At 44.8% G+C, this 22,317-nt stretch overlaps 1 protein-coding gene across 2 annotated transcripts in view; it reads left to right on the forward strand.

Moving 5' to 3' along the window:
- The window catches only part of Dyrk1a (dual specificity tyrosine phosphorylation regulated kinase 1A), a 59,008-nt gene extending 37,041 nt beyond the window's left edge, over window positions 1-21,967 (forward strand). For both annotated transcript variants that reach the window (XM_051191926.1, XM_051191927.1), the window contains exons 4-11: window positions 490-678; window positions 2,509-2,656; window positions 6,446-6,732; window positions 7,115-7,261; window positions 8,243-8,383; window positions 12,248-12,563; window positions 13,496-13,623; window positions 18,753-21,967. In XM_051191926.1, the coding sequence (XP_051047883.1) occupies window positions 490-678; window positions 2,509-2,656; window positions 6,446-6,732; window positions 7,115-7,261; window positions 8,243-8,383; window positions 12,248-12,563; window positions 13,496-13,623; window positions 18,753-19,373 (1,977 nt within the window). In that variant the 3' untranslated portion in view covers window positions 19,374-21,967. The remainder of the gene's footprint in view (window positions 1-489; window positions 679-2,508; window positions 2,657-6,445; window positions 6,733-7,114; window positions 7,262-8,242; window positions 8,384-12,247; window positions 12,564-13,495; window positions 13,624-18,752) is intronic.
- Window positions 21,968-22,317: the final 350 nt, after the last annotated feature.

The raw sequence follows: 22,317 nt of genomic DNA on the forward strand, positions 1-22,317 counted from the left end.
AGTATAGCATCAATTTGTTGGTATTTAAAACTGTAATGTTAATTAACATTAACATTAACTGGAGAAGGTAGCATGAAAGCTCTTGAACTCAAAGGGAACAAATAAAAATGTTACTCCTTTTGTTTGGAGTTCCTCATTGTTTTTCTAAGATCTGTGTAATCTCACTGTGTATAAATTATGCCATACATTTATGAAAGTGTAAATGAGGGGCTTTGTTAATAGGATATTTTAGACCAGGCACTTAATACCTCTTATTTATAAAATCTACCTGCAGTAAAACGCTGCATCTCACTCTGGACATTTCTCTACATATACACTTTTGCATTCCGATGGTCAGCTCTAGAAAAATCTTTGGGTGTTTTGTATTTTCTATTAAAAAAAGAGTTGTTCATCAACTTTATACTGATTTGTTGGGAGTATACTTTTAATTTAATACACACCCTCAATAGTGATTTAAGTCACAGTTAACTCTGTATATATTCATTTCAGGTTTACTATGCAAAAAAGAAGCGAAGACACCAACAAGGCCAAGGAGACGATTCCAGTCACAAGAAGGAGCGGAAGGTTTACAACGATGGCTACGATGATGACAACTATGATTATATTGTAAAAAACGGAGAAAAGTGGATGGACCGTTATGAAATTGACTCCTTGATAGGCAAAGGTTCATTTGGACAGGTAATTTAATGGAGAATGCTGAATTTCATTAAATAAAATTTCCATTTAATCATGTCAGTATATCCTTAGTAACACACTTTGGATAGTAATAAGTTCATTTAAACAGTATGTATTTAAATATTCTAGATGATCATAATTTTCCAGCCTTAAAATACCCTTTTATTTTTATAAATGTTTATTTTGCTGCTGTTTACTTTCTAGCTAGTGACTAAGTGATTAACTTTAATTGCAAACATTGATTATTTCCTCTTTGTCTGGGCTAAAGTCTGTACTCAATTCCTCCCTCATTGGTTTAGACTTAGATGCCCCTGTCTGCTCAGACCTCTTGAGGCAGCACACAGAGAGCACTCATCGTCGCCATCTTCTTGAGGCTGGACCTGTGCTCTGGTTTATAGTGGCCAATCTGAGTATGCAGGGAGAGAGGCTTCCGATCCTTCTTCCTTCCAGTCTTCCAGCAGTTAGTGCATTAAACACTCTCTGCTTGGGGTGACCGTGGTGGACGTGGCCTTCTCTGCATCTGTAATTCCCCTGTCCTCTCTGAACGCCTGCTTGCATCATACTCGCCCAGGCAGGAGTAGAGTAGAGACCTTTAGGCTCTGGGTACTGACCTGCCACTGTTGCTAAAGTGGGTATTGTTGTCTGAAATAAAAGATTATTGGAACTACTTGGTCACGTGTTTACAGGTGTAACTCCTGACATAAAAGGCAGCAGCTAATGGTTTTCAGAATTGAGTGTGGTTTTCATTCCAACCACGTATAATTTATTTCCATTCTATTTGACCTTGACTAATTCAGACTGGCAACAGATTCAGCTTTCCTGACCTCATGACTGTCAGTCTTTGCTTTGGCGTCTTTTGAGTTTCTTCCACCTCCAGACCTTTTGAATGTGGTCAAATATATCTAAAACCATCACCTATCAGACTCTGTATCATAATACAAATGTGTAGCGTGTCAGTGAGGTCTGATGTTTGTGTCTGGGTAGAAGAATTTTTAAACGTCTTCTAATGATGACATTCCCATTATACTTTACTGGTCCTTTGGTTTTTTTTTTTTTTAATAAACTAATTCTTTTATTTCATTGTTTTTATGTATGGGAATCTAATTTAAAATTTAAAAATTGTCTGCTTTCTAAGAAGCATTAGAACCTTTCATGTATTCGTAGGGTTAAACCAGAGCTGCTCTGCATAAACGAGTAGCTGAACTGGAAGTGCAGATACACGCCTTTAACCCTGAGCTGGAGAGACCCAGGCAGGGAGATCTCTGAGCCTGACTGCAGCTCAGTCTCCATAGTGAGCTCTAGGTCAGCAGGGTTTTACAGTTAGGTCCTGTCTCAACAACATCAATAAAAACCCAGTAGCTGAGTGAGTTGTCTTATTTAAAACAATAAATTAATTAAAATAAAGACACACACGTATGTGTGTCATGCTTACATATATACATGCACACATACATATGCAGACTTGTACATGTATATATACACACACACACATATACATACACACATACATTTGTTTTAATGAGAAAGTGAAAATTAAATTCAGAGCATTCTTCAGGAATCGTTTGTTTCTGAAGGAGAAAACCAGTTCTAATATTGTTGGAGCTGTCCATCCTGTGGATATTGAGAAATACTGTACAGAGGACTTAAGAGGAAACTCAATGCTAAAGATGGATGTAGCTGCCTTGTGGTAAAGTAGACGGTCTGTTGAGTAAAAGCAGCTGTTACTTAGAAACATCAGAGGAATGTAGTTAGAGTTAAGTTGATACATGGTATGAGAAATGTGACTCTGTGACGCTGTCCTAATGAAACTGAGGATTACTTGTCTTTGTGCAGGTGGTGAAAGCCTATGACCGAGTAGAGCAGGAATGGGTCGCCATTAAGATAATAAAGAACAAGAAAGCGTTTCTGAATCAGGCCCAGATAGAAGTGCGGCTGCTGGAGCTCATGAACAAGCATGACACAGAAATGAAGTACTACATAGGTAAGGCTGCTCACGTGATGCAGTGCTACATAGGAGAGGCTGCTCACGCGTCATGGTGGGCTGGTTTACTTTAGAGTGAGCTGTGGAAAGCTTTGGGATGGCTCACAGTATGAAGCCACTGACAGCAGTCTGGGCCATTTGTTTTACCTAAGTCAGGTTGCAGGTACCACGTGCTTGCTTTACTGTATCTTTGGTCAGGGAGTCGTTGCCAAGTGCTTTGCTTGCGCTGTGTGTGGCTGATGGGCCTGGTTTTTTGTTGTTGTTTTTTTTTTTTTTTTTTTTTATAAACTGGGGTCTCCACCCCCCCCCCCAGGTGAACTCTGTCAGTAATGCAGTATCTAATGCTGCAGTACCCACAGTAGTGTGGGGAGCAAACCACGCCATCCCTGCCCTGTGGTTTGCTTTTCCTCTGGCCACCCGCAGGGAGATGACTGTAGCCTTAAACTGCAGAAGTCCTTTGAGTAGTGAGTGTGCAGAGCCCTGCTTAAGCCCAGACTCAGTGTCTGTTTCATTACCACACTATCTGTCTCCCTGCAGGAAACGGAAACAGTAAGCCAGCCAGAGAGCCAGGAAGTTAGATACCTCCCAATCACACCTTTCATACTTTTCAAAGGTGTGTGTGTGTGTGTGTGTGTGTGTGTGTGTGTGTGTGTGTGTGTGTGTGTACGTACATTATACGTGCAGGTACCTGCAGAGACTAGAGCCCTACTGATCCACTGAGCTGGAGTTATAAACGCTTGTATGAACTGCCTGGTGGGTGCTGCGAATCAAACTCTTGGGTTTTCTGGAACATACTCATTCTTACCCACTGAGCTATTTCTACATCCTGAAGCTTTCATGTTTTTAAAAATCAGATCTAAAATGTCAGTGCTGATAAAACGCCATTGTTTTGTTCCCTAGCAAGAAAAATGTGCCACCCATGTTGTCTAACTCATAAATCAGCTCTGGAGATTGATGTCTTCCTGTAGCTTCCACAGACACCTGCACATGTGTGAACCACAGGAATGTACACACACATGCATAACAATAAAGTTTCTTCTCCTCTTCCATAGAGAATTGATTGACAGGAGTATGCCTGAAACTGTAACCGAGGCTTCCAGAAAGTCTCAAGGGAAAGTATTGTGAGGTCACATGTGAGCAACAGGGTTAGTTAGCTGTGTGAGCACAGAGTTTGCTGTGCGGTCAGGTGCAAAAGGAAGGGGTGGAGAGAGAGATTTTTAAAAGGTGAATACTGCTCCCAGGATACAGAGGCATCAAAGTAGTTCTCGACAAGGATCATTTCCTACTTAGAGATGATAACACAGTTGGGAAGTGTGTGAGGTAAAATCAAAGCTGAAACGGTGACACACAAAGCTGCCCATTCTACTGATGTTCTGAACATGTATGTCATGGTGTAATCATTTCCATGCCTCCTTTATACTAAACTGTTGATACCTAAGTTGGTGACTTCCATTGTCCCTGAAAAGGAAATTAAAAAATAAACCTATGCCATGCACACATGTATATATTGTTTCCACAGCCATTGCTGAAGGGCAAGATTTAACCATAAATTCTGTAGCCATTTTAATGTTTAGCTGCTGTTGTAAGTTACTGGACATCCTTAATGTTTGAGCACAGATCATATGTACCAGGAGAAGTAACAGTATTGCAGTTTGTACTGTAATGAATAAAACTGGATTTCAAAGGGGCATCATTAAAACAAGTCCTGAGAGTGTATTATGGTTTAGTCCTAGAATTAGCAATCCTCCCTGGTTTCCTCTCTGGAAATTGTCAGGACAGTCCCTGATGAAACAGGTGTATCTTAAACCCTTTCCTCATCACACTAACTGAAGCTCATGTTCATATCGGGTCTGTGTAGTGCCAGCAACCCCAGCTCTGAACAAGAACATGCCTCAGCGCCTCCCTTATTTTTGTGCTGTGTATTTTGAGTGTTTGGGCCCCTGTTTAAGAGTGTGGAAAATTAATTCACAGTAACTGAGAGGAAAGCTGATGGCCATGCTCTGAACGACAGCAGCGACACAAGTTTAGACCCCACCGCTCTGCTTGGTCCCTTTTTGATGGTGCACTGAGTTTAAGACAGTTGATGGATACAACACATTCTGGTGACCACACGTTTGAACTTTAAAAAACACCTGCCATATAGTGTAACTCCTTTTAACTGCCATAAATAGTTGCGCACGGTTTGTCTCCCACGCTACTTTAATGTATGTGTGCCTTATGTAATGTTCATGGCACATTCTCATTTCCATGGTCACCCTGTGCCAGGGGTCAGAGTTTACTTCTTTCTTACTTTAAATTGAAACCCACGTTTCTTTCCCCGCCCTTCCCTCCCTCCCTTCTTCATAGAACAGTTTCTTTTCTGGGATATTTAGTGACAGCTGTCTGCTTAAAAGTGTTTTATTTCATACATTGGAGAAAGTTTTGCCAACTCTCCATTCTTTCAGAATTCGGTCAAAAAGATGAACAGATGCATCTGTGTTTGTGAGTTTTCTTTGATAATGTTTTTCCTGTCAGTGTGTCTCAGGCTCTCAGTAACTGAGTGCTTAGCAAGAAGTGAGTCGATCTCTCATTGGAATGTCACTCTGGTTGCACAGCTTCTGGAACAGACTGACATTCACACTGGGTTTTTGACTTCAGAGCTCTTTGCATTCCTTTTGTGGCTACTGCTTAACCAGGGACTAAAATCACCACAGGGCCCTGTCTATGAGGGTTAGAGTTTTAAACCTCAGAATTGTGATGCGACGTCCTTAGGCAAGTTTTAAAGATTGTTTTTATTACTTTGCAGTGTCAAGGGGTGCTGTAGACTTCTATTTGAACCACATAGAATACTTGTTGCGAGGTTTATCCCCAACTCCAGATCACTTACATCATGAATGACCTAAAAATAGTTACAGATGTGTACTTCTCAAGGTAGTTAGTCTAGGACTATGCCACGGAGACTTAGTATGTGTGTGTTTCACACACAATGAGTGTTTGAATACTGCCATATTTTTCTGGAGAAATCTGTAAAGAAAGCTTTTTTTTTTTTTTTTTTTTGTGAGAGACTGCAAGGCCATAGTCAAGAGTTATCTTCCCATCGTTGCCCTGAGATCGAAGCCATTGACTCGAAGATGCTTTCTGATGTGTTTGAGAATGACTGTGCTGGCGGCTGTATCTTTAGATAACTTGTCTCGAGTGTTCACTGGTGACGCTGAAGCACTCCCTAGTGAGTTTTCACTAGGGACCCTGTAGAGGGCAGCAGCAGTTGCTACCATCTCCTGGACTGTTCCTAGTCATAGGCCTGCTGCTCATTTCTTTCTGTGGTTGACCTGTACCTCATAGTTTTCCTAAAACTTTCAGCCTCCCACAGACTTTGCTTTTCCCAGTTTGCTGAACATAGTACGTTGGTCAAGGATTCCCAAGAACTTACTTGGCATGGTTTCCAGACACTTGCTGTGTTTACCTAATACACAAAACCAGACTGCGGTACTTAGGCAGCTGCCAGAAAACTGCCAGCCAGTTGTTGGTGAAAATTACCATTACACACAGGTTATACATTGACCAAAGCCAGTGGAGGAGGCCGTGTGATGAGTGTCGTCACACACCGGTAGACACTGTGGCTCCGCAGTGTAGAATGGTGAGTGGGAGACGCTCTGAGCAAATGATGAGTGGCTCTTCCTGCTGGGGCTGCTCTTCCATGCTGACTTGCCTTGTGCTCTGCACTGCGTGTTAAGTGTTGGGGAGCACAGATACATGCTAACTTTCATCTCACCATTACGTGTAACTTGTGAAATTTCTTTTCTCTTTCAGTGCATTTGAAACGCCACTTTATGTTTCGAAACCATCTTTGTTTAGTGTTTGAAATGCTGTCCTATAATCTCTATGACTTGCTGAGGAACACCAACTTCCGTGGGGTCTCTTTGAACCTCACACGGAAGTTTGCACAGCAGATGTGCACAGCACTGCTTTTCCTTGCGACTCCAGAGCTTAGCATCATTCACTGTGACCTCAAGCCTGAGAACATCCTCCTGTGCAACCCCAAGCGCAGCGCCATCAAGATCGTTGACTTTGGCAGTTCTTGTCAGTTGGGGCAGAGGGTGTGTATTATTTTAGGGCATGTGAGTTAACAGAATTAGCTATTTAAAACGTGTTTTAGCCAATGTACTTACAGTCTGGAGGCAATTAAAGGCTGTTTTTTAATGTTGAGTATGTAGCATGTGCTTCACAAGCTGCTGACATCTTCTTAAAACCCATATTGCCATACTTGATTTGGAAGACAGTGATTTTAGAGTAAATGTTTAAAATTATGTTTAATACTAAAAATTTTAAGAAAGAGTTAAGAGATAAAAGAGTTAAATATTAGTTGATTTATAGCTTCTAAATAGAGGTTTTAGTATAGAATTTGGGTAGTATTCTTAATCTGATGTTGAATATAAATAAAATGACATGGAATTAATATTGTTCTGAAATATGTTTCAGATATACCAATATATTCAGAGTCGCTTTTACCGGTCTCCAGAGGTGCTACTGGGAATGCCTTACGATCTTGCTATCGACATGTGGTCCCTTGGGTGTATCTTGGTTGAAATGCATACTGGAGAGCCTCTGTTCAGCGGCGCCAATGAGGTATGTAAAGGGCGTGCAGCTCTGTTTCCATAGAGACAGTGCATCTGACAGTTGTTTTCCTAAGACGATGTCTACTTAATAGCTTCATCACTTGTGTCTGAGGTCAGCTTGGTCTTATTTTACACTCTTAATTTTTCCTCTTTGTCAATGATCATAATGGTAGGTTTAGAATTCTGAACTAGTAATTGTGATGGTTAATATGTTAATGGAGATAGTAAATTTGACTAGAGCATAGTATTGCATAGGTATTTGCAGGTTTAAGTACAGTAACAGAAAGTCTCAGTGTGTGGTGAAAGATGAGGGCCACAATAGTGGGAGTGCTGGTTAAAACCCTGCAGGCTAGGGCTCGGCACTCGATGAGCAGTGAACAAGTCTGCAAACTTCTCTGTGTTCCTAAGAGATTGTAGAGGTGAGAAACAGTGAACTGCCCGGCAAAGCAACTGAACATTAGTTTGTTTTAAATCACTTATTAGTAGATTATTATACAACGTATTTGAGTGCCCATGGATTTGGATATCCATGGATGGGGGTTGGGCTGTTCCTGCCTAGAATCAGTTCCATAAGGATACTGAGGCTTGACTGTTTCTAGTTGGCCTCTTCCAAAACAGGATTTGTCTCGGTTTACTCTTCTGTGTCCTGTCACTAAGCATGGTTTCTAGCCGTATGATAGACCTATAGATGTGTGGGTGCCTAATTTTCACTTAAACAGTAATTAACGTCTATAAGATAGTGAGACATTTTTATTGGTTATTTAAAACTTCAAAAAACTGGCACTTAATGTCTTCCCAGTCTTAGAGTCCCCACCTTCCCTTCTGCTGAGCGTGTAGCCCGGTGAGTGCAAGACCATTACGTCTGTTGGTTTCCTGTACGCTCAGTGTTCAGACAGAGGACTTGTGCAGCTTGTCTAGGAAAGAATTGACAAGCAGAAGTGAATGTATGTACAGTAAAAAGCCACAGGTTTTGTTTTTGTTTTTAATACAGGTAGATCAGATGAATAAAATAGTGGAGGTTTTGGGCATTCCTCCTGCTCATATTCTCGACCAAGCACCAAAAGCAAGAAAGTTCTTTGAGAAGTTGCCCGATGGCACTTGGAACTTAAAGAAGACCAAAGACGGAAAGCGGGTAAAGTAGGGTACATTTGTTCTTGGAGGGAGGAGCTTCCTTTCTCTTCTCCCTGCCCCTTGTTTTTCTCAGCAAAGCTGCTGACTTCTACTCTAGCCCCTGACGGTGAAAAGCTGGTGTGTTGTTTGTTCTCAGTTGCATGTAGTGACCTAACTCCTGTCTGCCTGTATTTGGAGCTGGCTGAGGAAGCTAGTATTCTTTTCAGGACTGCACCAGTAAGATCCACAGTTTGTACACAGGGTAGTTTTTAAGCTTCAGCAGGTCCTGATAGGTTTTCAAGGATATCAACCAACAGTGAGCCTTTGACAGATTTAGGTTCCTAGCTCAGTGACTGAAATAGCAGGGTGTTTGGATCTTTCTAGTGATTTTCCTTTTGCTTTCCTTTTTCCAAAGATTTAGTTTTTATTCATGTGCTCTCTGCATGTGTATAAGTGTGCACCTGCAGAGGCCATATAGAAGCATCAGATCTGGGGGCTGGAATAATTAGCTACCCAGTGTAGATGCTGGGAACCAAACTCTGTTCCTCAGATGAGCAGCAGGTTCCCTTGACCACCAGGCCAGTCTCTTCAACTCTGCTCTTTGTTTTGTTTTGTGACTGAGTCTGGTAATAGTCCAGGCTGACTTTGAACTTGCTGTGTAGCTGGGATGCTTGGCAGGCACTGCCAGCTGAATTACAGCCCCAGCTCCCAGAGTCTTACACTGCTCAGAGATTTACATAGTTACTATTTCTGTCATAACTGGTTTGCAACTTTTTGCTTCCTGAGCTGTACCTGTGGCTTTCTTCCCCAGTACGAGCTGTGAAATTTGCTGATTCCACATTGAAATCGAGCAAACTGGCGTCATCAGCGGTCTCTAAATGCAGGAGACAGTATTTTGTTCAGGGGATGGAATGCACCTCGCTGCACCCTGAGACTCTCACATGTGTGTACATAGATTATAGTGTCCTAGGTAGATTGTGCCAGTTTGAGTTAGCCACGAAGGATGTAAGGCTCCTTTATGTTTGCTCTGCAGTGCAGGCGGCTACCATTTTTTAATTTTAAACTTATCCCCTCCACCCCACCCCAAATAAAACATTCTTCCCATTCAGTTTTCCAAATCTCTGTCTTTTTAAAATTAAAGAACTGCTTTGTCAGCCATCATTTCTCCCAAATTGAGCTGTAACTATTGTTTATTATGGACATTTCAGAAATTAGTGGATCTTCTTTATGAATCAAATCCTAACACATACTTAATTCCTGTTAATTAACTATAAATTCAGTGGGATTTCCTATAGCCAAACTTAGTGATTGACTTATTTCTCTGTTAGCAAAACTAAATTTTGTAACAACAACAAATCTGCAATCTGCGGATCATACTGTGGGGGAGGAGATATCAAAAGTGCACACTGTCATTGTCTGTGAGGTTTTGTTTCGCTTTGTTTTGTTTGTTTGTTTGTTTTTCAAGACAGGGTTTCTCTGTGTAGCTTTGGAATCTGTCCTGGAACTCGCTCTGTAGACCAGGCTGGCCTCGAAGTCACAGAGATCTATCTGCTTGCCTCTGCCTCCCAAGTGCTGGGACTAAAGGTATGCGCCACCAATTCCCGCCATGTCTGTGCAGTTTAATTTTCATGTTCCAGAAGCCTATATTCAAGGTTTAAATGAAATCTCTATTAGTCTTTTTTCTGTGATTGAAAAACCCCCATGACCACAGCAGCTTAGAGAAGGAAAGGTCCCTTTCTTGTTCAGACTGGCTAGAACAACCTGGCAGCAGTTGGCACACACGGTGGCTGGAGCTGGAAGCTCAGAGCTGGCGGCGTCGTCTTCAGCCACAGCAGGAGTCAGAGAGCAGACTAGAAGTGGTGTGCGACTTGAACCCTGAAGACCTTTTCCAGTTTAACCAGTTTAGCCTCCAGTTTAACTTGTCTACCAAGGACAAACCCATGAGCCTGTGGAGAACTTCTCATTCATACCACTAAAAATCCATCCACGTTTACTGTTTATTTTCTGAAGGGAATAAAAACATAAGGCTGCAAATCTTGTTAACTTTGGCACATAATTTATTTGCAATAATATGTGCATATTTTCTGTGTCAGATGGTACCTACTGCCCACCATAAGATATAGAATATTCCCACCAAGCCTCCCCTGCTGTTCTGACTCTGTCCTATTCTCCTTCTGATTTCTGCCTCAGGTGGGTTTGACCAGTAGGTGCACTTCATAAAAAATGATACCCTCTGCTCTGCCATCGTCACCTCATGCTAATCTTGTTTCTGTGACAAAGTGTCTGACAGAAGTTATCTAACGGAGCGGGATGTTTTGCTTTCGTTGTGGGTATCGTTCATGTGGCAGGCGGGCTGCCTAGCTGTCGCCTCCTTTTGGCCCTGTTGGACTGTGCTCCTGACACTTGGATAAATTCCCTCCATCTCAGCTAACTGAGTGGGGAAACTCACAGATACAGCCAGAGGTTTGTTTCCATGGCTGTGGCTAAGCCCCGTCTACTTGACAATGAAGGTTAAGTATCACACTTACTTAGGAAGACAGTATTTTGGAGGAACTCATATTGTTGTATATCTATCTCAGGACTTAATTTATTCTTTTGCTTCATGCTGTTTAATTGACTATACTGTAATTTATTAACTAACTGGCAGTAAACTTTCTGTTTATATCTAATTAAGGACTAATTGATTATGACTAGTGTTATTTTTTTTTTTTTTTTTTTGCGTATTGGCCAAGAATTGCCAGGGTATAGGGCCTGCGTGCGTTTATTCTCATTAGAAAATATTTAATAGACCTTCTTTTGGGTTTTTCCTAATCTTTAAGAGGTTCCTTCTTATGCTGGGTATGAGGCCTTACCTGTCAGTACTTTTCCTATGCAGTGGCTTGCTTATTTATTTTCTTAAACATGGTCTGTTGGAGCCAGCGTTGGTGCACACACGCCTTTAATCCCAGCACTGGGGAGGCAGAGGCAGGTGGGTCTCTGTGAGTTTGAGGCCAGCCTGGTCTGGTCTATAGAGCGAGTTCCAGGATAGGCTCCAAAGCGATATGGTCTGTTGGATGCCAGGGAAGCTTCTGTTAGTACAATATCATTAATAGATTGTGCTGTTCAAATCTGTAGAACTTTTCTTTTCTCACATTTCCAAGTTGGTAAAGATAAGCTTTGAAGGTGTTTTCTCCTAAGTGTAATTGGCTTTTCCCTAGCTTTCTTTCCCGTGGCTCGCCTTGGATTCATTGTTGAGCATGGGGGTAGTGTTGGACTTCATTTGCTGATGATTGCCTGTCCCTATTGGTCAGATTTGGTACTGTTTTTTACAGGGCTCGTTCTCCTTTTATGTCTGTGAATTTGGGCTGTTCATTGCCCTGTCTACCTGCTAGCAAGCAGCACAGTAATTACCATCTCCTTAGTAACCCTGACTGCTGGCAGTGAAGGCCTTCTATGCTTGATGGCTGCCTGTATCTTGGAATTAGCCCATGTTCTAGGCCTTTTCTTCCTATGTAAAATCTGAAAACATACTTGTACATGATGTTGGGTCCTGCTAGAAATTGCAGTCATGCTACATATTTTACCTTGTCACAAGCCATTTCTTCATCTACAGAGATGATCATGTGACCCCTCTTCCCCTGGGTGAAGTTGTGTGAACCCAGCTCTAGGCTGGCCATCGTCTTTCTGCTTATGCTGAACGACACTGGTCTTCACAGTCTTGTTTTTGTTTGCAAAGCTGCACTGGATCTCTGTAACAGCATGTGCTGTGTGCAGGAGTAGGGGCGTCTACCCATCTCAGGAACTGTCCTTCCTCACAGTGTCGTGCCGCAGACATTTGCAGTAAATCATGCAAACGTTGCATCCCCACCAAACTTAGAGGCGGTTTTTCTTTTCTCTTCTCTAACAGGAGTACAAACCACCAGGAACCCGTAAACTTCATAATATCCTTGGAGTAGAGACAGGAGGGCCTGGCGGACGGCGAGCTGGGGAATCGGGTCATACCGTGGCCGACTACTTGAAGTTCAAAGACCTCATTTTAAGGATGCTTGATTATGACCCCAAAACTCGGATTCAGCCGTATTATGCCCTGCAGCACAGTTTCTTCAAGAAAACAGCCGATGAAGGGACAAACACGAGCAACAGTGTGTCCACCAGCCCTGCGATGGAGCAGTCTCAGTCTTCCCAGTCTTCAGGCACCACCTCCAGCACCTCGTCCAGCTCAGGTCTGCTGCCACCGGGCTGCACACACGCGTGCACTCGCGCTTCTGTTGGCTTACGGGTGTGGGGGCTCTTAAAGTACCCATAGAGTAATTCTTCAAGCTGTGTGGATGGGCAGCAAGGGCGCGCGTGCGTGTGTGTGTGTGTGTGTGTGTGTGTGTGTGTGTGTGTGTGTGGGTGGCGCTCCAGTCCAATCACCTGTAAGCACCTGACCCTTCTGTGTAGTTAGCAGCAAATTCAGCCCTTAATTATGCATGTGGTAATTGTTTGCCTGACAGCTGGAAACAAAGCTACGTGTTAGCTGGGTTTCTAAGAGGTTGTAAATGGTGTTATTTTTCCACATCTCGAACTCTTCCTCGACTGAGGCGAACTTGGCTGTGTTAGTGGCCCATGTGGGGAGATGCCTTCTGCGGCCCGGGAACACGATGGTTAACGCTATAGCTTAAAGCTTTGTGTGTCTTTATATGGTGCTGTCTGGTGCATTTGTCTGAGTGTGCGTACACATGCACCTGAGGCCACACAGGGAGGGAGACTCATGACACTGTGTGTCTTCCTTTCACTGTCTGCCTTATTCCCTAACGACTAGAGTCTCACTGCACTAGAAGCCTGCTGGTTCAGCCAGGCTGGTTGGCCAGCGCGTTCTTAGGATTCCTGTCTCCTTCTGAAGTCCTGGGATTGTAGTTAGCCTGGTCTCTCTCTCTCTCTCTCTCTCTCTCTCTCTCTCTCTCTCTCTCTCTCTCTGTTTCTCTGTCTCTCTCTCTGCCTGCCTCTCTGTCTCTCTCTCTGCCTATCTCTCTGTCTCTCTCTCTGTCTCTGTTTGTCTCTGTCTCTCTCTCAGTGTCTCCCTACCCTGATTACAGTTGTGACCATAAAGTCAGGGAACTAATGAAGAGAGTTCACTTTAAGCTCACAGCTATCCCATGTCCTTGCCCTGAAGGTGGATCCTCGGGGACCAGCAGCAACAGTGGAAGAGCCCGGTCAGACCCAACGCACCAGCATCGGCACAGCGGCGGACACTTCACAGCTGCTGTCCAGGCCATGGACTGTGAGACACACAGTCCCCAGGTGAGCTGTCCTGGTGCTCATGCCATGACCCCGTTAACAAGGGCTGCTAGGATGCCTTGTCCTGTTTTTCTAATGGTGTGTGATGTCCTCACTGCTGAAGATGAGGTGGATACCCTGGTAACTCTTCTCCTTGTGGGAAGTGAGAGCTTGCATTGGGCACGCCCTACCGTCCTTGCAGACGCTTCCCTGTTTATTACATCATTTGCCACAGCAGTTTCTGTGACGCATGCAGCTTGACCCCACTTTTCTGGGGCGCCCGCTAAGATTGCAGGTGCAGCTCCACCCAGTCTGGGTGTCCGTCATCCCCGCTTGTGACCTCCGCTCCCACACCTGGTTTCTGAGCCAGCTGCACTTGCGATTTTAACTTTGTATTTTAACTTTGTTTTTCTTTTTGAACATACTGATTTTAGTAAGCTTAGTATTAAGGTAACTTTTGAACTAATTTTCAGAATTAGTGTGGAGTGGGTAGTAGCGGTAGAAGCGTTGAGATATGTTTTAGCCATTTTCCACTGTTGTGATAAAATCAATACCCACACAGGAAGCATCGTGAGGAAGACAAGGTTTGTTTTGGCTCATTGTCCCTAAGGAAATAATTGATTCTGTTCGGGAAGGCAGGGGCAGGAGGCTCCCTGCTCACCGGGCCTCTCTCTGCATTTGGGGAGCGAGGGGCGTGACTCGGGGCTGGGCTATGGAGCTCCTTCTTTAGGACCGTCACCTCTACCTGTGCCATTGGGGACCTAGGGGAGGTGTTTCCTGTTCAGACAGAGCACGTGACTTTATGAGACAATATGCCTCCACTCTGTCTGGTACACTGTGACTTTTTGTGGTGAGGGACCAGTCAGGGATTTGGTGGAGTAAGTAAAATCTATGCTAGATTGATAGTCCCTGTCTTGTGACTGGGCCACCCGGTTCTACTGGAGAAACTGTCACACAGTTCTCATCCCTGTTAGCATTCACCAAACTCTACTAGGTAATTATACAGTCCTCAGGGAGTCCCATCTCCCTCCTGTTCTCTGTAAAATGCTGCAAAGTTTTCTGCTCTTGTGTAGAAGCCTTTGGCCTCTCTCTCTGACTCCTCTGCCTTGGATGGAGTATTGAGACAGCCACTGTCCACTCTGTACTGAGACAGCCACCACTGTCCACGCTGTACTGAGACAGCCACTGTCCACGCTGTACTGAGACAGCCACCACTCTCCACGCTGTACTGAGACAGCCACCACTGTCCACTCTGTACTGAGACAGCCACCACTGTCCACGCTGTACTGAGACAGCCACCACTGTCCACGCTGTACTGAGACAGCCACTGTCCACGTTGTGCATACTCTTGCACATAGCTCGCCGTCTCTGCTGTCACTGGGCTCCTGTTGCTGTCACTGGGCCCCTGAGCAGCAGTGCCCGTATGTATCCAACACCCTTTCTCAGGTGCTTCAGCACACTTGACTCAAGAGTCCAGAGGACTGGCTAGTGCTGCATTTGTCGTTTACAGAATTTGGCAGTGTTGGCTTCTGCACACACACTGAGTCTCCTCGGTAGCACGTGTCCCTGTCCACCATGCTTTGGAGATGGCCCGTGTCTTGTCCCTTGCTCCCTTGAATTCCTCCTGCTTGGTCTCATCCCTTGTTGCAGTCATTGTAGTCAGCATTTTTAAAGCCTTCCTTCCTGCTTTATTTCTGACTAGGCTTCACTCCCGAGTCCCTGCAGGCTTGGCTTGGCTTATTGTAAATATCACTTTGAAAGTCTGAGCAAGACAGTGCAGCTGTCCTGTTGAAACTGATAACCATTTTCACATTCAACCTGACTCTCTTAGCTGTTGGTTGTAAAAATGGCCCTAAATTCACTTGTTTGCTTGTAATAAATGCAGGGCCAACAAGTGAGTCTTTGGATCAGTAAAGTGTGAATCTGAACTTGATGGATGTAATGTTTGTCTCTCCCTTTGGGGGCTGTCTGTGCCTTGTCGTCCTGCCAGCACAGCCAGCTACTGTTCCCCTGTTGTGTGTGCCTGTCAGCCCCAGGTGCCTCTGCAGACTGGTGCGCCCTTGTCCTCCAGTCCAGTGCGGCCTCTTTTATGTTACCCTTGTTTACCCTGTACCTGAAGCTAGCGTGCAGAGCCCATGGTGACAGCAGCGCCTTGACACTCTGCCCCTGTCCGGGCCTTTCTTCAGCCTCTACGTTCAGAATGCTCAGAGGTCTGCACATGGGGATGGCCAGGCTGGATCTCCAAGCTTTTCTCATTCTGCGTGCTCAGCTGACTACTCTTGCTTCGGCTTAGTGATGGTACTTGACACTTAGTTCCCAAGTATCACCTGGGCATCAAACTGTCCTGAATTGTTCTGGACTATTCTTTGTTCATTCCTTCTATATATGCTGTACTGTAAACACACACAGAAAGTTCCCAGGATAACACGCCTTTTTGTTTCCATCTATCCTACAGAAGCCACGGTTTGGTTTCAGATTAGCTATTGAACTACCTGTTCATCTTACGTTGCTACTGGGCAGCCCCATCTGGCCTTCCAGCTTACGATCATCATCCCCCTGCCTCCAAGTAGTTGGAGTTACAGACATGCTTTACTGTGCCCAGCATATTTGTTTTTCTTGAATTAATTTTTTAGTTGCTTATTTATTGTGTGTGTGTGTGTGTGTGTGTGTGTGTGTGTGTGTGTGTGCGTGCGCGTGTGTGTGCATAGCATGGAGGTCAGAGGACAACTGCAGGAGTCATCTCTGTGGCCTGGGTGGGTTCTAGGCAATTTAACTCTGAGACCGTCGGGCTGAGTGGCAGGTGTGGAGCCAGCTGGCACTCCAGTTTTTGAGCAGCTGATACAGCCAGCACTCAAGGCTGTGGGAAGCCCTCTCTTTGATGTCACTAGCATAGTGCAGACTAGCAGCAGCAGCTTTTCTATCATCTAACTATATATGTATTAGCCAGGTAGTATTTTATATCATATACAACATTCTATATACATTCAAACACCTATCCTGGGTATTTTATGCACTCCAGCCTGTGTATAAACAGTGTCATACTGTACATACTTTTACATCTAGGTTTTTATACATTTTGGCATGGATTTGATTTTCTTCCTGTATCAAATAAAGGAAGCTTTTATCCTGTTTCACAATATTACATTATTTAAATATTCTATGAATCATTTCATTCATAGCTTACTAATGGGCATTTTGTTTACTTCCACTCTCTTTTTTTTCTTTACTATTTTTGATGGCATAATTAAAAAAAAATCTTTATATGTGTGTCAGGAGGTAGGGTAATGGTGGTACCCATCTTTAATCCTAGCACTCGGGAGGCAGACGAAGGATCTCTGTAGACCAGGCTGGCCTTGAACTCATAGCTCCTCCTGCCTCTACCTGCTGAGTGCTGGGATTACAGGCGTGTGCCACCTGGTTTACAATGATTTTAAAATCCACCATTTGATACTGGGTCCAGCACAGGAGTGTCGCGCTGACTCAGCTCTGTCAGAGCTGCTGCTGCCGTCTGTGCTGGGCTTTGTTTATTCAGCCAGTGTCAGCCTTCCTTTTGCCTGAGAGCATAGCTGTGCATCAGGAGCTGGCCCTCTCCCATGGCTAACAAGGCCTTCCAGTGCCCAGTGTGGACTCCAGTGTCAAGTATCCCTTACCTGAGGGTGCTGGAATTTCAGTTCTTTTTGATCCTGCTGAGCTGTTCACCTTTTACTAGTTGAGTGTTCCTAATCTGAAATCCTAAAATGCTCTAATTTTAAAGAATTTCATACCAGATTAAGGGTGTTCTACCTGCATTTTCTTCTGTCAGATTGGCTACCAGTTAGTTTTGTTTTCCCCTACGGGATTTTTAGGAGTTTTCAGTTCTATGTAATTTTTAGTAAATAAGTACTTAACAATTTGTGCTGACCTAGTGGTAGAGACAGTCTTTGCCTTTTCAGAGGTTTCGTTGACATAAGTAAGCAGTAGAACACAAAAATGACAATTAATGTTTACGAAAAGAAGGTCTAGGGGTATACCTCAGATGTTACCGTCAGGGCATTGGTGAAGCCCGGGCTAGACCCCAGTGCTCACGTGACTGAGAAAGACTGTTACATTGAGGCGGCTTGAGGAACACAGACTACACACGCACTGCCCGAGTTGATCGTCTGAGAGAACACAAAGAGTTCCCCTTCTTGAATGGAACATGAAGTAATTGAAGCAGTTGTTGAGGGTACAGGCGTCATCTGTGCTGTGATCTCTTTCCCATTTGTGACTCCACACGCTGTAGTCAGCTGCCCAGGGTGTGGCATCCAGCAGACCTGGCTGCACCCAGGGAAGGTAGCGGTGACACCTAAAACTCACGCGCACTTCAGCCATGGTTCTGCTGATGGCTGTGCCCAGTGTGAAGAAGGCATGTGCACAGGGGGTGGCCGATGAGTGGCCTCTGCCACAGACAGTTAGGCCAGCATCTGCCAGAGCATCCAGGAACTCAAGCAAAGATTAGAAATAAAATCTTTCTTGATGCTGGGAAGCATTGAGTGCCTGCTGATGCCCTGAATCTCATATCTGGGTCCAGGGTGAGGAGATCTGTGGTGGTTGGAACCCAGGTCCCTAAGGGACGAGTTGATCTTTGTTTTGAAAGGGTTTTTGCTTTTCTCAGTGGGTTGAGAAGGGCAAGTGTGGAAGCAGGGGCTGATTTTTAATTTAAAAAAAAAAAAAAAAAGAAGTTATTTTGTGAAGTGGCCATTGCATTAGTGTAGGCTAAGTGATGGTGGAGGTGGCAGGTAAGAAAAGTGACCAGATGTGGGATCCGGTGGGAGGTGTCTCTTTGGTACTTTCTGCTGGGTTCTGTCATGAAATCTGGAAGGGGGAGGGAGGGACTCCGAGGGAAAGGGAAGTTTCTCCTGGACCTGCCAGGAGCCCTGCTGGGCCCTCATAGAATGCTTCCTGATCTGACGCACACAGAGAAATGGGGCCTGGACATGAGGGTAACTTCCTAAAATTGGCTGCTTTTATGGTATAACATTTTTGCTCTGGAACTTACATAGAATTTTATGGTAGAGAACTCTGTAGTGTGCTAAGAGTTTGAACAAACCCCCACCCCGTGCCCACCGCGTGCCCAGCTGCAGGTTAAGTTTGGGAGCTGTGCTGAATAATCCCCTGTAATGTTCTCCTCACAGGTGCGCCAGCCGTTCCCGGCTCCTCTGGGCTGGTCAGGCACTGAAGCTCCTACACAAGTCACTGTTGAGACTCATCCTGTTGAAGAAACGACCTTTCATGTAGCCCCTCAGCAGAATGCGTTGCATCATCACCATGGAAACAGTTCCCATCACCACCACCACCACCATCACCACCACCACCACCATGGACAGCAAGCCTTGGGTAGCCGGACCAGGCCAAGGGTGTACAGTTCTCCAACAAACAGCTCCTCCACCCAGGATTCTATGGAGGTTGGGCACAGCCACCACTCCATGACATCCCTGTCTTCCTCAACGACTTCTTCCTCGACATCTTCCTCCTCTACTGGTAACCAAGGCAACCAGGCCTATCAGAACCGCCCAGTGGCTGCTAACGCCTTGGACTTTGGACAGAATGGAGCTATGGACGTTAACTTAACCGTCTACTCCAATCCCCGCCAAGAGACTGGCATAGCTGGACATCCAACATACCAATTTTCTGCTAACACAGGCCCTGCGCATTACATGACTGAAGGGCACCTGACGATGAGGCAAGGGGCTGACAGAGAAGAATCTCCCATGACAGGAGTGTGTGTGCAGCAGAGTCCTGTAGCTAGCTCGTGACTACATTGAAACTTGAGTTTGTTTCTTGTGTGTTTTTATAGAAGTGGTGTTTTTTTCCCAAACAAAGTGCAAAGCTGCTTGAATCAGAAGGAGATTAACACACTGAACCGCTACAACAGGGCAGAGCTGACTTTTTTAACTTGAAAAGATTGCAGAGGGACAGAAGTTTTTACGAGCCATGCCCACCTGTCTCCATGGAGAGCTCTGAGGTGCCCTTGTTTTGTCCTCTCTTAACCACCGTCTCCCAGTCATAGTGGGCTTGTCTTTTCTATCCAGCAAGAGTTAATGTTCAGGTGTTGGGTCTTGGTCATTGCCAACTGGTTTTAAAATAAAAAGGCACTGCGTACAGTTTGCATAAAGGGCCCCATGAGGGTGTTTTGTTTTTTGTTTTCCCCCACTTTTATTTTTCCTCCTTTTCCCCATGTTTTGTTTTGTTTTGGGTTGGGGGTGGGGTGGGAAACGTGGTTTTTATGTCCTCTATACACTTGGGCACGGAAATGCAGTACTGTAAGGAAGAGGGACCTCCAGCTCACACACACATCATCTGCAGCTGTGTGAAAGGGACGATTGTGTTGAAGTTTGTAAGGCACATTAAGCATGCTAAGTGGCGGGGATCAGGACTCTCCTATCTGAACCTACGGAGGAGCGAAGCAGCAATCCCATGGGATCCTGTGGGCCTCCTTCCTGTTGGAGAGGCCCCGGGAAGACGGGCCTGGAACGGGACTGGGTCTCCCCAGCAAGGTGCACTGAGAAGCAAGCACCTCGCGGGTCAGTTGCGGCCAGCCCTGGGGAGGTCTGAGTGGTGGTCTTTGGGATAACCTTTGGCCTTATGGATCTGGACTCGTTAGAAGAGCCTGCCGTTTCAGACACAATCGCTTGTGGACATGCGTTTGCAGACGGTCCTCAATGCTGGAAACACAGAGAATGGGTAACTCGAGGCCTTTCTTTTAAAATAGACTTTTGTGACCCACTAATTGTAAGGTATTGCAAGGTCACGGCGTGTGTCATAAAGCTGACCCCTTATTGGTTGAAGGCCACAGGTGCAGTGGTTTGCTCTGAGGGACGGACGGCTGCAGCTGTGTCCCCCGCTCTCACCGTTTGTTTGGCGCGCTCTCGGCACGTGGTGTCTGCACCGTTTCTTCTGTTCATCCTGAACATTTTAAAATGCAGAATTTTATGTGACTGCTTTTTTGCCTCACAATTATGCTGTGAATTTTACAAAAATTTATTTTCTTTTTTGATAATTTATTGTACCAAAGCTGTTTTTATAGCACATAGATGTCTGTAACCAATAATGTAGCGGCTCTGCACTTTGACACAAGGTGTGACTAGACCATTTTTAAATGTCAGTGGGAATTATGGCTGTGCTATTGCTTAGACAAAACTGGAACTGTTGTGGAACCCATAGCCAACACATGACAGCGATCTGTGTACTGGACAGAGTAGGTTGACATCCAATTCAAAGCTACAGCTCCTGTCACATTCTAAATGTGTTCAGGCTTCCGCAGGGAAAGGGACACTGCACCCAGAGCTGTGGAGCCAGCAGTTGATGCTTGCATCCTGATTAACTTGTAAACTTGAACGTGAGACCTTGATTGAACCAACAGGTGCACAGTAGGAGCAGCGGAGCTCTGAGCATGACCTGAGGTGAGCAGGCTGGCCTTAGCAGGCACCTCCTTGGGGAGTACGCTGCCTTCACGTAACACGGTTGGCAGTGGCTAAATTTGTGTTCCCATTTAAGTTGAGCAATTTTAGGGTGTTATTGCTCTTAAGCATTTGAATTGGGAGAGTGGAGATACAGTAACCTCCCTGTCCAGGGTCACAAGAAGCCTAGGAGAGAAACAGTGACCTACCTCTGCCTGCCCACAGCCCTGTTGGAAGCAACTCAGCAGAACACCACGTTGTTACTTTTTATTGGTCAACTCCATGTGGCTGACTAGGTCATTTTTTTCCCTCCTGAGCAAAAACAGGTTTTTTATATGTAACAGTGACTAAAGAAAGGCCTAAAACTCTGTGAATGTGAATGGAAACCTGGAGAGCCCCGTTTTTTATAAACGCAAATACTTTGGTTGTTAATCAGGAAATCCATAATATTTATTTTGAAATTAAATGTCAAGCCTGTGGATTGTTTTGAAGTTGGTAGTTGATGAGAGTTTGCGTGAATAAAGGCGTCACCTCGAGTACCGCACGGTCAGAAGGGACGCAGCGCCTGCTGCTGTGGAAACCCCGACACCACACAGGTGGCTCCGGTCGTCTTTCTCCCCTCCGTGCTGGTTGCCACAGTTTAGCAAGCACCAAAACAAGAAAGCAGTTTCTAAAGCGATGCTCACATAAAGGAAACCACGCCATCCAGCGCTTCTGCGTACTGTGTCACGTTGCAGTCCAGTTTTGTGTGCTTTCCTACACAGTTTGGTTACAGGACTCCTGTGCATTGTAAACATAAGCAGCATGGAAAGGTTAAATACCTATGTTCAGATTGTAAGATCTAGTCCGGACTTGCTGTGTATATTGTAACGTTAAATGAAAAAAGACCCCCCTTTGTATTATAGTCATGCGGTCTTATGTATGATAAACAGTTGAATAATTTGTCCTCAGACTCTTTACTATGCTTTTTTAAAAATTAATTTAAGGAAAAAATGTAAACACAGTAAAAAGACAATCTTCCTATGCAATGAAGCTGGCCCAGCCCTGGGAGGTTCAGCAGGCATAATTCAGTTGCCTGTGTAAAAGGAGATACTGGTGTTGCGAGGCTTAGACCTCACATATCCTTGAAAGTAAAAATTGGAGGCTTGACAGATGATCCTTTCTTTAAAACGGGTTCTTTACCTGGGTGATTATCCCGTGCACAGTGCAGGCTTCTCCATGGTCCCGTGTTAGTGTTCAGATGGGTTGTGGGGACCTCACCCTTCTCCCTGGGGCTCTGGCCTGCTGGGGTTGAGGAGAG

This window comes from Phodopus roborovskii, unplaced genomic scaffold (assembly GCF_943737965.1).
Source record: "Phodopus roborovskii unplaced genomic scaffold, PHOROB, whole genome shotgun sequence".
Lineage (NCBI taxonomy): Eukaryota > Metazoa > Chordata > Mammalia > Rodentia > Cricetidae > Phodopus > Phodopus roborovskii.